Source organism: Periplaneta americana, chromosome 2, assembly GCF_040183065.1.
Source record: "Periplaneta americana isolate PAMFEO1 chromosome 2, P.americana_PAMFEO1_priV1, whole genome shotgun sequence".
Classification (NCBI taxonomy): Eukaryota; Metazoa; Arthropoda; class Insecta; order Blattodea; family Blattidae; genus Periplaneta; species Periplaneta americana.
In genome coordinates, this window is record NC_091118.1 from 64,659,008 (window position 1) to 64,675,728 (window position 16,721).

The following is a 16,721-nucleotide window of genomic DNA, read 5'->3' on the forward strand; positions in this document are numbered from 1 at the left end:
TTGCTATTGGTGGCCAGAAACTGAGCATGAGAACTGTAAAGACGTGGAACATATGGGACAAATGACAGCTCTGTGAACGTGTGATAACTATGGACTCTACAAAAGAATTACAATTAAGAATCAAGGAACTTGAGGAAGAATTAAAAACTGAAAGACAGAAGAATGGATCGGTGCAACCCGTTCGAAAAAAGATTGATCAAATGTCGTCAGAGGTTGTGGACTCCAACCCATATAGGTAATTAGTGTGAAGCTGATATTTTCGCAACTGTTGTTTCACACCTCGTATTCGTAAAAAAATGCTCTTCACAATTTCATCTCAAACAGAGCATTGCATATTAATTTAATTTTCTCTCTTTAACACGAGAGAGAGAGAGAGAGAGAGAGAGAGATTATGCACAAGTAGCTATCAGTAAGTAATTTATTATTTTACACGTTATTCGTTCTTGTTCACATATCCCTCTCTCTCAACCTTCAAGTTTTATTTGATGCATGTACGCAAGTAGCCAAACTGATATTGCCTTGTTGGATAGGTTAACATGCGACAAGTGACCGACACAGAAACATTTCATTGTCCACCCCATTTAATTCCCGCCCGGAGTTGTTAGTGCTCGCTATTGTCACATTCTATTTTCATTATTTACAGAAGTGATGAACTAATATAAAATGCATTTAGTCCGTTAAACATATTTAATTCATGGAACTTACCACTTACCTTAATCTTGTGCGGTAGTTGTTTACATTAAGTAAGTTAAATGAAAACTCGCAGATAGTTTTTAGTTTCAAAAATTTTTAAGTTTTAATATTAATTTTAGCTTGAATATATTTTATATGATTACACCTTAAATTTTAAATTTATACATGTTCATAAATGAGATTATGTTATTGCAAAAAAAAAGTATCTGATGATGCCATAAGATTTGGCGAAAACGTTAATACCAATATGCATATTAAGTTTTGTTCTTAGGATGTTATAATTTGGTAAGTAATTGACGGAATTAAACATACCCTTATATGAATCTTGATCACAGACTTATCTGAACCTTCCCAATATGAACTGTAAGTTTTAACGTAGGTTATTGATAAAATGCACATGAATTTGATGTCCAACTGTCAACAATAAACCTTTACAGATAACTTGAGAAGGCAAGCATTTAAATGAAGGGCTATAGCACTGCCATCGTGATCTAGACCAGGCCGTAATGCAGGTTGTGTGACGTCACTCGATGAGTCGGGCTTTTCTATTTGAGTATACGGAGCTGAGTGAAATATATTACTTTATAGCGTGTCGGCGCTCAATTTTATTTAGTATAATGTGTGTATAAGACCCCTTCACACTTCTTATTGCATAATATGTTGCAGAAATAATTACAAAACTGTGTTATTTTAATGTGAACGGAGTTTTACATGGTAACATAACCTGGTTGCATCAACATTTTAAGTTTGGAATGGAAGCTATTTTGAGATTTAATAAAGAAGAATTATTTATATTGTGATTTTAATTTAGCACGTCTACCTTCCTTACTTGTAGGTACAAAATTTACCACAGTCCCTCCTATGAAATTAGTGTATGTACAGTTGTGTGTTAATCTGGTAGGTTAGATAAATACAATTCATTACAACCCAGTAAAGTAGGGAACAAATAAATAATACAATTACATTTTTATTCAATGTAATATGTGCATAAGTTCCATTTATGTGTTGCATAATGTGGCAGGAATAATAAATAAAACGGTGTTATTTTTATGTGAAGAGAATTTACCATGTTAACATAACCTATCTGCGTCAACATTTTAGGCTTAAGTTGAGAACGAAAACGGTTTTGAGATTTAATAAAGAAGAATATATTTTTAGGATAAACTTCAGAACACGGTTACCGCCCTTACTTATAGGTAGAAAATTCACCACAGTCCCTCATATGAAATGTACATACGTTATATTACTTAGTAGCGCTGAGGTATAGTTCCGGTAATTTCTGAACTGAAAACAGTTGAATTAATTTTTTGTGGAGATGCATTTGATCCTATAAGCAAGGCATATTAAAATCCTGAACGAACCGAACTAATTTGTATATGCAAGATGTATGAATACGAAGGGAACTACCTCAGCGCTAGTTTAGCCCTAGTAACATTTAAACTAATCAGACTTCAGACTGGAGTACCGTCTGAAACGAATAAATACAATTGAAGTGTAGACAAATTGCATTTATAAGTTATACGTAGCGTTATGCTTAATTATAATGCATAATTGCGAATATGGAAAATAAGGCAAGTACTGATAGAATAAACATAACCTATAACTTCAACACATTAAAATATGCGTGCGATGCAACTGAAAATTGTTGAAACGTGCAGAAATGAATGTGCAAGAATTTCGTAATGAAGCATGAGTGCTTTATTTCAAATAATTACAATTCTAGATACTGTAACAGTAATGAAAACTATAGGGTATAATTTTTCGTAATATACTATATGTATCTCGTTTTTAGTTCAAATTGTGTATATTATCAAACGTCGTATTATTTACTCGTATAATGTAGGTTATTCACAAATAAAAAGGGGGCAATAATTTAAATTTAATAAGACAAATACGGTAAACTAACAATAATGGATTAGACAAGAGTAACATCGGTAACGCTGCACTTAGGCCTAATCACAACTTACTTTACATGCCAGTCAATGTTTCACTTTCACGTATATATTATTACACATATTTAGCCTACTGTTTATAAGACCAAAATTTCACTTAACCACATAAGGGCGCAATATTTAATCGAAATAAAGGCAGGTATTACACATACGAACTTTGCCTGCAATAACGTAATTTTCACACCAAAAATAATATTATACCTTAAATTGCAAGTAAATTGTGTCTCAAGTGTCTCACAATCACTGTTTAAAATTTTACTGACGCAATTACACTGCATTTCAGAGAAATATATGTTATTCTTCATGCACTGCAACTAATTCATATGGTTGAAAGACCGCCTTTCGCGATCAGCTGTTAAGCGAGTCACGTGGTCTGCCTTACGGCCTGTATTAGATCACGATGGCAGTGGCTATAGCTATAGGCTAACCAGTGTTCCTAGTAGAGATGGGGGAAATAATTTAAATACCGATATATTGATATTGCAAACCTAATTTCGATAAACGATATATATTGCAGAAAATATATCGGTTTATCGAAACGATTCGATATAACTTATCGCTATCCTGTAAGAAAATTAATAGATACGCCTGCTAATGGAATTGAATTTGTAGGCGTACATTTATTACAATAAACTTAAATTTTAATAGCCTATTCCTTAATAGAATTGAAATTAACATCATAACAATCAAAAGATTAAATGTAAATTTGCAACGATAAACAATACATTTTCAATATCATAATTTTATTATTATGTAGTTCGTAATCTAAATCAAAATTATGGTGGAGGTAAGATGAGCTTAATTGATACCATGGGAAAGTGTTAAGTGAACTCTATATGGGTCAGTATTTGACATTGAAACATTCATTCATTCATAGTGTTCTGTCCAAGGGCAGGTCTTTGACTACAAACAGAGCATTCTCCAGTCTTTACTATTTCCTGCCTTCCTCTTTGTCTCCTCATATGATCCATATGCCTTAATGTCGTCTATCATCTGATATCTTCTTCTGCCCCGAACCCTTCTCCCGTTCACCATTCCTTCTAGTACATCCTTCAGTAGGTAGTTTCTTCTCAGCCAATTCCTTTTCCTCCTCCTGACCAGTTTCAGCATCATTATTTCTTCATCCACTCTTTCCAACACAGCTTCGTTTCTTACTCTGTCTGTCCATTTCACACGTCCCATCCTTCTCCATATCCACATTCCAAATGTTTCTATTCGCTTCTTAGTAATGTCCATGTTTCTGCCCCATACAATGCTATACTCCACACAAAGCACTTCACTAGTCTCTTCCTTAGTTCTTTCTCCAGAGGTCCGCAGAAGATGCTCCTTCTTCTATTGAAAGCTTCATTTGCCATTGCTATTCTCCTTTTGACTTCTTGGCAGCAGTTCGTGTTACTGCTTATGGTACTCCCCAAGTATTTGAAGCTGTCCACTTGCTCTACTGCCTCATTTAGAAATCACAAGTCTACCTTCTTTACTTTTCTTTCTATGACCATGGTTTGCGTCTTGTTGGCAATTATCTTCAGTCCATATTGCTCACAGCTGTCATTTAGCTCCAGTAGCTTATCCTTTAGATTTATCTTACAACGCCATATCAGCAAACCTTAAACACTTTATTCTTCTTCCTCTTACTATCACTCCTCCCATGTTCTGAAAACAGTTCTTTACTAAATTCTCCAAGTAGATGTTGAACAGGGTACGTGATAAAGGGTATCCTTGTCGTACTCTTCTCCCTATTTCACTTGCTTCTGACATTTTTTCTCCTTTGACTCATTTCATCTGTAGGTTATTGTAAAGCCTTTTCTGTTTCCAATCCACTTCAATTTTCTTTAGGATCCCCATCAGTTTTTTCCAATCCACGATTCAATTATTCTAATTTTATATAGGATTCAATCAAGGATACAAATATAATGCTCTTTTCTAGATAACAACGTACTCATTTTTAAATGTAAGTAAACAGTTTTTGTATTCATTTTTAAATGTCAGTAAACAGTACTTGTATTCATTTTTAAATGTAAGTAAACAGTACTTAGAATGTTACAAGTTTTAACACACTTCACAATTGATTTGATACAAACCTTCTATACTAAGTTTCCATTGCAATTTATTGTTACACTCCAATATTCAGAATCTCAATGGTGGTGGTGGTGATGATGATAATGATGATGGTGATTATGGGGATAAAATTTTTATCTACCAAAATATAAGCTATAATAAGAAAACAATGTCAGTACTAGGTTGTGCATAGAAATCCTAGCCGTAAACAACTCTCAAACCAGTATTAGGCCTACATCCTTGTTTCTCTTAACATTTAAAAACATAGAATTAAAAGTTTTGAAGTCAAAAGTTTCAGAGTGGCAGTTGCTTCTGCCTTGGAGAAATTAATACTATGAGGGCTATTCATAAAATAACTTCCGTTTTCATATAGTGTGCATAACAACAGAGACAGTGGCGCCGCTCTTGCGGTGTAGTGTACCTTGAAGCAGTACGCTTCGAGCAGCGGTAGAGTCAAGGTCGTGTCTTTGTTCCTCTCTGAGCCACGTGCTGTCAAAATGTGTGCTGCAATCGCAAGTCCCGCCAGGTGTGAGATACGTTCTGTAATAAGATGTCTTGTGGCCAAAAACTGTAAAGCTAGTGAAATCCAGCGCCAACTTTGTGAAGTTTATGGGCCAGACGTAATGACTGAAGGTTGTGTAAGACAATGGTGTCATATTTTCAAAAATGGGCGAAACAATGTCCATGATGAAGAGATAAGTGGTCGACCGAATATCGTGAATGCAGATCGGATTCCTCTGGTTGACGAAAGAGTTAGAGCAAACCACAGGCTCACAATGTCGAAGCTTAGTGACAGTTTTCCACAGATTAGTCGTACTCTGCTGTACAAAGTGATTACCGAAGATTTGGGCTACCGGAAACTTTCTGCCAGATAGGTGCTTAAACTCCTTTTTGAGGAACAAAAGGTTCAGCGGATGGGAGCAGCACTTTCCTTTCTTGAGCATTACGAAAGAGAAGGTGATGCTTTTCTTGATCAGATTATGACAGGAGATGAGACTTGGTTGCGGTATGTGAATGCAGAAACAAAGCTTCAATCAATGGAGTGGGGCCATACTCAATCCCCGAAAAAACCCACAAAGTGTCGTCAAACACTTTCCACGTGGAAACTCATGGCAACTGTCTTCTGGGAGAGAAAAGGAATTTTGCTAGTGGAGTTCTTGGAGAGGAATGCTACAATTGACTCAGAGCGTTACTGTAACACACTAACAAACTCGAAAAAGGCCATTCAAAACAAACGTCGTGGCATGTTGAGCTCTGGGGTGATTTTGCTGCATGACAATGCCCGGCCGCATGCAGCGCGTCGTATTGCAACCAAACTGCAAGAATTCAACTGGGAAGTATTGGATCTCCGTCCCTATAGCCCAGATTTGGCTCCTAGCGATTACCATCTCTTCATGCTCATGAAGACGTGGCTTGGCTCGAAGCGCTTTGACGATGACGAAGAGTTGAAAACCAGCGTCGTAAGTTGGCTTCAGTTGCAGGCGGCCGAATTCTACGATTGCGGAATTTCAAAGCTCGTCAAGTCTCAATGTGACTGGAAACTATTTGGAAAAATAAACTAGAGTGTATACTTTCAAACGTATTGTAACCCAATTCTGTAACGTCATTCACAAATTTGTAAAAACTAAACGGAAGTTACTTTATGAATAGCCCTCGTAAAACAGTAGTAGATAAACCTCCCGTCTCAGTCTCATGTTTCTCACACGTTGGATTTTGAATTTGGTACTGCATATTAAATAGTTTGAATGCGAATTCTAGACCAGCCAATCAGAGAAAGGCATTGATTGGATTGAACATTTCAAGATTGCACAATTATGTAACTGCCCACTTTCATTAACCCCATCTCTCAGGGAATTATCGGAGTTAACTTGTGTGGATTTTGTTGTTCATAATAATTCCACAAAAACAAAAACAAATATAAAAGAACCGATAAATTTATGAGAAAACCGATATATTATACGATATATTGAATCAAAATTTCGATATCGATATATCAAAACGAAAATATCGGGATTTCGTAAAAACCGGTGTATCGTTCCCATCTCTAGTTCCTAGACGTACAATAATTTTATTCTATTCATACGATAGTTTTGCCATTGGCATGATGTAGTCTACTAATTACTATTGTATGCAAAACATAAAATACTGTATTTTTGGCTGCAATGAAAATTTCAAAATTTTCAAATTACATAGTATATAACATATCATTACAATCAGTATTATTGTATAAAAGTACTACAAGGGATTCTGCATTATAATTAGTAAAGGGAAAAGAAACAGGTATGCAACAAAGTGTGTTATGTTCGAGCTTAGATTAACGAATTACATGCAAGGTAGGCCTATTAACTCCACTGCCTGTGTAAGGTTCATAATATAGGCCTACTTGTTTCATCTGATTGAAGTTCTGACTCATATGTACGTCTATCATCAGGCAGTACATTTCACTAAACAATATTTGTCAAGAGAAAGAATTATTGTTTGTAGGTATACATCTTACTGCCCGTGTCTCACTTCCTGAGCTGAGAACTCCCTAATGCTTATAGCCACACCTCTTAGGTCTGCTCGGACCTTCATAGTAGCTACAGCGAGCAGCATGACAGCATATTACACGTGCTGAAAACATTATCCTATGCCATTGCAGGGGTCTTTACTGTTTATAATACTGGAGACTCTAATCATGATTACCACTATCGCTATTATCTCTGATGGCGATTGTCGAAAATGTATGTGCACACTAGGTCACTCTTCGTTCAGTCTGGACCATAGAGCAGCGTTTCTCAAAGTATGTTGTTGTGGTTCCGTGAGCCTTGTATGATTTTAGATTTCATTTTATACTTTTTTTTTACTTGGTTATTTAACGACACTCTATCAACTACTAGGTTATTTAGCGTCAGTTGGATTGGTGATAGCGAAATGGTATTTGGCGAGATGAGGCCGGGGATTCGCCATAGATTACCTGACATTCGCCTTACGGTTGGGGAAAACCTCGTAAAAAATCCAACCAGGTAAATCAGCCGAAGAAGGAATATTTATATGTGGAGCTTATTTCCAGAAGGTACCAAATCCAACAGACCTAATTTTACAGGAAATGAAAAAAACTGCTCATAGCTGTAAAAAATGTTATATATTGGTATGGCTTCATGTCACTATTCTTTACATATCATCAATCATATTTAGGCATATATTTAAGATATTTCACACATTTACAAGAAGTTATCAATAGTTTTAGTTTGGATTTGGTACATTTTGGCAACAAAATTGGATGTGGTACATATTGGCATGAAATAATTCAGTATTATGAATGGGGATGTACTGAAATTATTTACTATCACTGTAAAAGTGAATACATAATTAAATATTATATTTGGCATGTAATAATTCAGTATTATGAATGGGTATGTACAGAAATTATTTACTATTACTGTAAAAGTGAATACATAATTAAATATTTTTCATTTCACAAATTTAGGCTATGTTTGTTCTAATGATCATAATTTACATAAATGTTATCCTCATCCTCTGTTCTAACAACAGACTCAAAATGGGAGTTTGTTAATGTTACAAGAGCCCATGGATGCTAGCAAAGCCTTAAAATCTTTTTTCTTAGCCTCTTGAACATGACTTTCATATTAGTATGGAATAATTTAGTTGGCCTATTATGAATGGGGATGTACAGGAATTATTTACTAGCACTATGAATTTAAATATACATAATATTAAACATTTTTCATTAAATTTCACAAAGTGGAGGCAATATTTGTCCTAATCATCATAATGAACATCAATGTTATCCTCTCTTCTAACAACAGACTCAGAATTTATAATATTACTGTAAAATGGGAGTTTGTTAATGTCACAATAGCCCATGGATGCTAACAAAGCCTTCAAATCTTTTTTATTAGCCTCATGTACATGACGTTTGCATGGCACTGCTTTAATTTTTGCCAATGCAAGGTCGTATCTCAAACCCTTTCTTATCATATTATGCTGACATACTGGTGACAGAGTATAGAACTAGTGAGGCTCCACTATACCTGAATTTGGAAGAATTGTTATCATTCTAGCCTCACTAATCTTAAACTTTTTTGTTGTTTCTGCTGGACCTCTACCTCCTTCACTTTCTAACCATCTATAAAAATGGGTTGTCTCTGGTGAAATTGTCTTCTTCTCATTATGGATTACAATCCCTAAGGTATAGTACCACAACTGCCTACTGTAATATGCTTGATTTATTTGAGTTTTTGGTAAAAGCTGATTTTGCATGAGGTCAAAGTTAACATTAACAGTACCAGGACAAAACTCATTTAAGTTGTTAAAAAAAGCCATGGCCCGTACTTTATATACAAGTCTTTCAACAACCAAAGACTTCTTCATATCCTCATCAGAAGCAGCTTTTAGGCGCACTGAGAGGACATGACAGTCATTACACGTATCCTGCTTTACAATGCTAAAACCTAGATTGAACTTTATTACAAACACTTTGACAGTCACTGACAGCCATTACACAAACAAACAATATGTCACCACAATAGCCAATGAAATTGCTGTTCGACGCGTGACGTATCAGTGATGTAAAGTCGAGAACCAATAGGAACACGCTTGAGATTTGGTATGTTTTGGCATGAAACTCACATGGATTTGGTATTTTCTGCTGTAAAACACTGTTTTCAGTGACTTCTGGAGACAGGATTTGGTACTTTTTCGAGAGAAATTGTTATTGTTTCCTTTCTACAGGTAGCTAAGAATGTGCTGCCATCTGTAACTCATTTTTCGAAAATTGTGGATTTGGTACCTTTTGGAAATAAGCTCCACATATATAAATGTTACGAAAATATAAAATATGAATCAATAACAACACGAAACCACTAATGATGATGATGATGTTGATAATAATAATCCCAATAATATGCGTAATAATAATAATAATACCTATTTATTATTAAAATATAAAACGCAAAATAATATCACTTTCATCACTGTATGTGTCTACTAAAACAAAATACCGAAACCGATCGAATGCAGAAGTAGAAATGAGACTACAACTTTCCGCCATAAAACCAGATTGCAGGCTTAAAAAGCAAATACATTCGTCCCACTGAACAGAATTATAGAGATACTAGCTTTCACTTGACTGTAAATTATTAAATATTAATAAAATATTACAAGGGTTCTACAGTTACACTTTCCATTAAAAGGGGTTTTGCGGAGGAAAAAAGTTTGAGAAACACTGCCATAGGGGAAAGAGTTTACGGATGTGTACACACAACCGTGATCGGGATTAGGTCGATACTCTCGAGTAGAGACTGTAGTCTACCATTGGTATTAGTGTTTAGTTACAGGAATTGATGAGTAGGGCATAATTTGTTTTGTGAGGGGACAGCCGTGGTCCATTCTATCTCTAGATGCATTATATTATTAATATACATATTGTGCAATATCCTAAATTTCTATAAATGTACAATAGTTTTTGCAAAAATACTCTAGTTTCGGATACAAAGTGAAAGGTCTCAACTGTTAATTATACATAGCAACCGAGTTTCATTAGATGCATTCTCCAGTTTTTGAGACCTGTCTCTCCTCTGTTAGATTTCAGTGTGTTGTGAACAAGATATCAAAACACTCTAACCAGCATCATATCCATTCAAATACTTGGTGTCATGTTTTACTTTTAGTACCTGAAAATCCGTTCCCTGATAATTACTTCACAAGAATAATTTAATTATAGTCATTAGAGATGTATAGATAAAAAAGAGACTTTATTTTGTGTGAAAGTTAATATACACAACAACTGAAAATACACAAATTTTGGGCCTTAAAATATCTAGGGCCCCACTTGTAATGTACCTATAGCAGCCACTGCGGAAATAAATCAAAAGAGAACTTTTTCTGTGAAAGCTTTCCTTATTTGTTGGCGAAACACATATTCTTTTGGAGTAAACATACTAAAATATTTATTGTTCTTAAAAATGTATCACCCTACGTGAACTTCAGTCTCAGATTTAATGACAAACATGATTAGTTTCACATATTTTCCTGTATAAGAATATTATTTTTATGTTGTAGTCGACTGATGGCTTTAAAGAGGATGGGAATAGTGGACAACTATGAAAAAATCAGAGATTTCACAGTGGCTGTGGTGGGAGTTGGTGGAGTTGGCAGTGTCACTGCAGAGATGCTGACACGCTGTGGCATTGGCAAGGTAAGATTCCATCTGAAAAAAAAAAATGAGTCATTGCATACATACAATTAAGACCAAAAAATTTAAATTATATTTTGAAGGATTTTGTAGACTTAAAAAAATTATAAATTTTATGTTAATCAGTGAAAAAGGAAAGTTTGGAATCGGCTTTGTGATCTTGAAGATGGCTTTAGTAGATGCAGAAAACAGGTAGTTCTGAGAGAGTGAACAAAGATTTCGACATTTGTTATATGAAACACAGGTGATTAGATTCATTATTTTGCTGTATAGAAAATGCCATATTTACTTGCATAATAGATACCACCATGTAATGGATGCACCTCCAATTTTTCCTTATAAAATTCACAGAAAACATTCTAGACGCATTTCATTTTTAACAAAGTTTTAGTTTAAAATCATAATGTTGAACACATTGCTTATGTTTAGCTTCTAGTTTAAAAACAATCAGATTATGATGTTCTTTTTAAAATGTACAAAACAGACTCAACAACTAAAACCATAACATAGGAGCACTGCAGTTCAATCAGTTGTTTGCCAACTACCAATGTTTCAATAATGAGTAAATATTCAAGTTATGCAGCGAGTATAAAGTTCTTTCTTCTTCATCCTCTCGCATATTTGGTCAATGGCCTGTTAAGGTCTCTTGCACGTAAAATGGGTCTTCCTAGAGATCTTCTGCCCTCAGGACAATAATTTAAAAGTTTATGGGGTATAAAGGATTGGTCCATTTTTGTACATGTTGTTTCCAATTTTTACTGCAGATCTACATGTCAATATATTTCATAACAGAAGTGACGTGTAATTCTTGTAGTAGGCCTATGTCTAAACTTTTTCATTTAACCAATCATGTATAATCTACTGTTTCCCCTTAAACATCTCATTTCACTAGCCACAATTTTAGACCTGTCACATTGAATTTAAAGTTAAAAGTGATTAAATTCGCTGAAGGACACTGAAACAAAGCTTCTGGCCGAGAGTTTACTGTGTCTGAGTGTAATGTGTGCAAATAGTGGAAAAAAAACATGCCCATTCAGGAATTCCTAACGATTTTTTCATTGCATAAAAGACACGCATTGGATTTTGTTGCAAAGAAACCAGAGGAGGAGAAGAAGAATACATCTATTATGTGTGTAAATATGGCATTTGCTTTCGATTGAGAATAACTTTATTACTGTTTTATATTAATGTTAAAACTAGGGTTCTCAGAAACATTAGAAAAAATATGGAACATTTAAAAATTTAGCTTTGGTGTGGTATTTTCCATTGCGCTTATTCATGTTGTCTTTGAATAGATTAAAACAATACAATTAAATCAAATACTATTATTGAAAATAAAGTACTTAATTTAGGAATAGTCATTACTTAATATGTGTGTCCAGCTATAAGCTGATTACATAATGTCTACGATGAATTAAATATGCAATTTTCCAGAGCTGTGGATTGGTGAGAATTTCATGTATAGTCCCGTCGCTCTAATTTCCGGCAGCCAATCACGTTGGAGGTCGGCTACATTTAAATGTGTGCATCTTGTGATTCACTGATGAAGACGTTATTCATTTCTTAAGGCTCAATAAATACTTAATATAATCGCCCGCCATTTTTGCTCTTTCGTTGGCGTTTGCAGAAAGCACATGAAGACGTTATTTGCCACTCAATTATTTGTTGAATTACAGTGCATTTGATTTATTATCATAGGAGCTACGACATGATAATGTTTAACAGTGTAGCAAATAGATTCCTTGTGTGATAGCTCAGCAACGAAAGAACAAAAATGGCGAACGATACTACCTACTTAGACTTTATAGAGCCTTCACTTCCTAAGACTTAGGCAAAGAGGAGGAGTCACGCCGGGAATAACAGCATCGCAACTATAGTGAGTGGTTTTTCATTCTTTCCTGCAGTTTATGGTTGATGTTATTACAGTAAAGTAGGATGTGTGAGTAGTCCTTACTGAAGAGATTAGAAATAAGATAAGCAGTCTTTACTGAAGAGATTAGAAATAAGATAAGTAGTCCTTACTGAAGAGATTAGAAATAAGATAAGCAGTCTTTACTGAAGAGATTAGAAATAAGATAAGTAGTCCTTATTGAAGAGATTAGAAATAAGATAAGTAGTCCTTACTGAAGAGATTAAAAATAAGATAATTGAAGGCCACCAGCATAGCTCAGTAGGCTGAGATGCTTGCCTGCTGATCCGGAATTGCACTCGAGTGTGGATTCAATTCAGTCTTAGACTTTTTCCGAGATTTTTCCCATCCGTAAGGCAAATGTCAGGTAATATATGGCGAATTGTCGGTCTCATCTTGTCAAATATCATATTGCTATCACCAATCCCATCAATGCTAAATAACCTCATAGTTGATACAATGTCATTAAATAACAAAAAAAAAAAAGACAGAAAGATAATTGGAAAACATGCACTACTTAGCCATAATGAAATTGTTTCTCAAACTTTAACAATGAAAACCTGAAACAATTAAAAATATTGCATTCATATAGTCAAAGTGAGCATATGAATTTATTTGCGTCACATGCCTGAAAAAAAAAATGCTGCTATAACCTAAGTTATGGCTGGCTAGAGCATAACATTTTCTCTTCAAGTTTCATCTTTGGGGAAACTTCTCTGACTTTTCAAGAATTGGAATGATATGCATGATTTTCTATGACTTCAACTTTCCTGACTACCAATGAATTTCCAGAATGTGGACACCCTGACAATACTTTTCTGAAAAATGACTGTCTTGTAAATAACTGTTTGTTCTGAAACATGAAGTCATGAAATGCAATACAATTCTCCATGAAAAATGATTTCACAATAATGGATCCAATGCAACTGATGATGGAACCTATACATAGTTCTGTAACAGTACAGTTAAGTTCAAATACACGGTATGTTGTTTGTTGTTTAGTCAACTGTCCAAAGAAAGGTGATACCAAGAAGGCACCACTTACGAGGAAACTAGACCAGGAGATAATGGGGTAGGGTGGCCAAATCCTTTCCTCTTCCATTGCATACATCGCCGACTAGTCAGATTTCAGATGCATATAAACAATTGTTCTTTTTTTCAATTTTACTTGGTTATTTAACGATGCTCTATCAACTATGAGATTATTTAGTGTCGATGGAATTTATGATAGCGAGATAAGGCCGAGGATTCGCCATAGATTACCTGAAATTTGCCTTATAGTTGGGGAAAACCTCGGAAAAAAACCCAACCAAGTAATCAGCCCAAGCGCAACTCCGGATGAGCAGGCAAGGCCTTAGCCGTCTAAGGTATGCTGGTGGCCAATTGTTTTTCCTCTGACACATATCGTCAAGTGAGATGTACTGCCTGATAATAGATGTGCATATCAGCTAGAATCTCAATCAAAGGAAATACATGTATAAAACCTAAAATTTTTCCTATAAATGCAATCACTGAGAAAGCTAAAAAATGTCATACCGGGATGTTTTTGTTGCAGCTGTTGCTGTTTGATTACGATAAAGTGGAACTCGCCAACATGAACAGGCTGTTCTTCCAGCCACATCAGGCAGGGCTGTCCAAGGTGGAAGCCGCTGCAAGGACTCTCTCCTTCATTAATCCTGACGTCACAATGGAGACCTACAACTACAACATCACAACAGTTGACAATTTCCAAGATTTTATGCAGAGAATCAGGTTTGTACTCTTAAGAAATACACTGGCAAGTCAAACATGAATGATCATTTTGTCTTCACATTGTGCCATATGCAGTCTACTGTTACTGTATTTCTCTATTGTTAGCAAGCAAATGTTTTATTAGGTATAGGGTTTGTACGACCAAAAAAAAAAAAATCTCTTAAAATGCTTTAGAAATAACAGTGATGACCTAAAATTATCTTTGTTTTGTAAAAATTGACATATTAGAAAAGTTTTTTGCAATTATAAGTAAGGTCAAGTGGGGTAAGTGTGATCAGATGTGAAATGTTGCTTCAGACTGAGGTAGAATATTGTAATCATTGATGAAACATAGTGCATATCCTCACAATATTGCAAGATCTATTAGATTGCCAAGTTTATATAGAACAATGAATTTTGTATATTATCAAAGGATTGCATTTGAGATACAGTTTAATGTTAGCTATGAATACTTTGGACTGTGTGGACACTGAGAAAGATAGTTACGAGAATTCCTGTCCTATATTTTTTTGGCAGTAATTAGTTAAAATAGGATATATTTATTAAATGTGAGAATTTAAATTTTGTACTGTATTATTCTGAGTGTGGCTTACATTACCTCTACCCTTTTATCATGTAGGAAAGTGTGACTTAAATACCTGGGGCAGGTATGATCCATTTAATACTTTATTATTAGCACAATTGCATTTTTTTACATACTATTTAAATGTAACTTTCTGTTGTAGTACCAGTACTGTCAAAAAGTAACACAATTCAATCAAGACTTTAGTCTTCATTTTAAGGCTCTTAAATTTGTTTAGAGAACTTAAAACATTTCCAAGTCAGTATCATTCTTCTATCTCGTTATCAGATCTGTTCTGCAAGGATAAAATTACTATGAACATTTCTTTAATGTTTTTGGCGGACATTTCTAGATTTTGTGGTCTCAAAAGATTATCAATATGTGAATGAATTAATTAATTAATGAATAGGTGAGGAGATTGGAGCAAAAGTGAAAGTGAAATTACAATGGCAGGCAAAGTAATTGTCTCATGCCTCCATGTTAATTATTGTACCAATGCACTTGATTACAACCAGGTACCCAGCTTTCAGGGCTTATGTTTCTTTTAATCTCTAATTTATTTCTGTGGTCCAAGTAAGAGCTTCTCAATGAATAGTAACATATTTTTCATCTTACCCTGCTGGTTGCTTCTGATGTTGACAGCCATGGAAGCCTCACAGGCGGACCTGTGGACTTGGTGCTTAGCTGCGTAGACAATTTCGAGGCCCGTATGGCCATCAACTCCGCGTGCAACGAGTTGAATCAGCCTTGGTTCGAATCTGGCGTGTCAGAGAATGCTGTATCTGGACACATCCAATTTATAGTGCCTGGGGAGAGTGCCTGCTTTGCTGTAAGTGCAGGAATAATTTCTTAAATAAATATAGAAGCTTATGAAACTACATTTATAGTTTAAAATGCATGTATAAAATAGACAGGGTGAACCGTAAGTAATGTCATTAATTTCAGATATATACTTTGAGATATGTCAAACAAAAAAGTTTAATACAATTTTGCTTGTTTTACTTCCTTTTTGAGTTTTATATGAAACATTTCATAGCATGTTTTGGGAAAGCCATTGATTTAATTCCGAATATGCTCAGTAAATTTAAGAGAGTGGTGTATTGTGATAATGAATGATTGAAAGAATTTGAGTTTTGTCCTTTAAATGTGTAGAAATTTGATCCGAACAGATGTAACAGTCAAATTCCTTTGCAGAGCAAAGTTACTTTCGGGAAAAAAAAAACACGCACGCACACACACAAAAGGATCATTCCTTAGCATTTCACATAAAAGCACAAAGAAAATACATTTTTTTTATATAAACCACATTGTGTGTGTCTATTTGAAAAATATTTTTTTACTTTGGTGTGTGGAGAAGCCCTGAAGCTTATCCACACACCATGTTCACCAGCCGCAGAAGCCTACGCGAACATTTTTTTTTTACTTTATTTATTTATTATATCTTTTTTGCTTTCAAAATCTGGCATGATACAAGGAAAAATATTTTATTTGGAAAATGGTTTCATTTAGTAGATCAACTTAACGATTTTCATATTACTCTAACTAAAATAAATTATTAATCAAAATATACGGGTGTAAAGTCAGTGAGAAACCCATTACAAC

At 34.7% G+C, this 16,721-nt stretch overlaps 1 protein-coding gene across 1 annotated transcript in view; it reads left to right on the forward strand.

The window, feature by feature from the left end:
* The window catches only part of Uba5 (Ubiquitin-like activating enzyme 5), a 20,775-nt gene continuing 4,054 nt past the window's right edge, over positions 1–16,721 (forward strand). The window contains exons 1-4 of the mRNA XM_069817892.1: positions 1–235; positions 10,764–10,899; positions 14,361–14,557; positions 15,762–15,948. Coding sequence (XP_069673993.1) covers positions 90–235; positions 10,764–10,899; positions 14,361–14,557; positions 15,762–15,948 — 666 coding nt within the window. The 5' untranslated portion in view covers positions 1–89. The remainder of the gene's footprint in view (positions 236–10,763; positions 10,900–14,360; positions 14,558–15,761; positions 15,949–16,721) is intronic.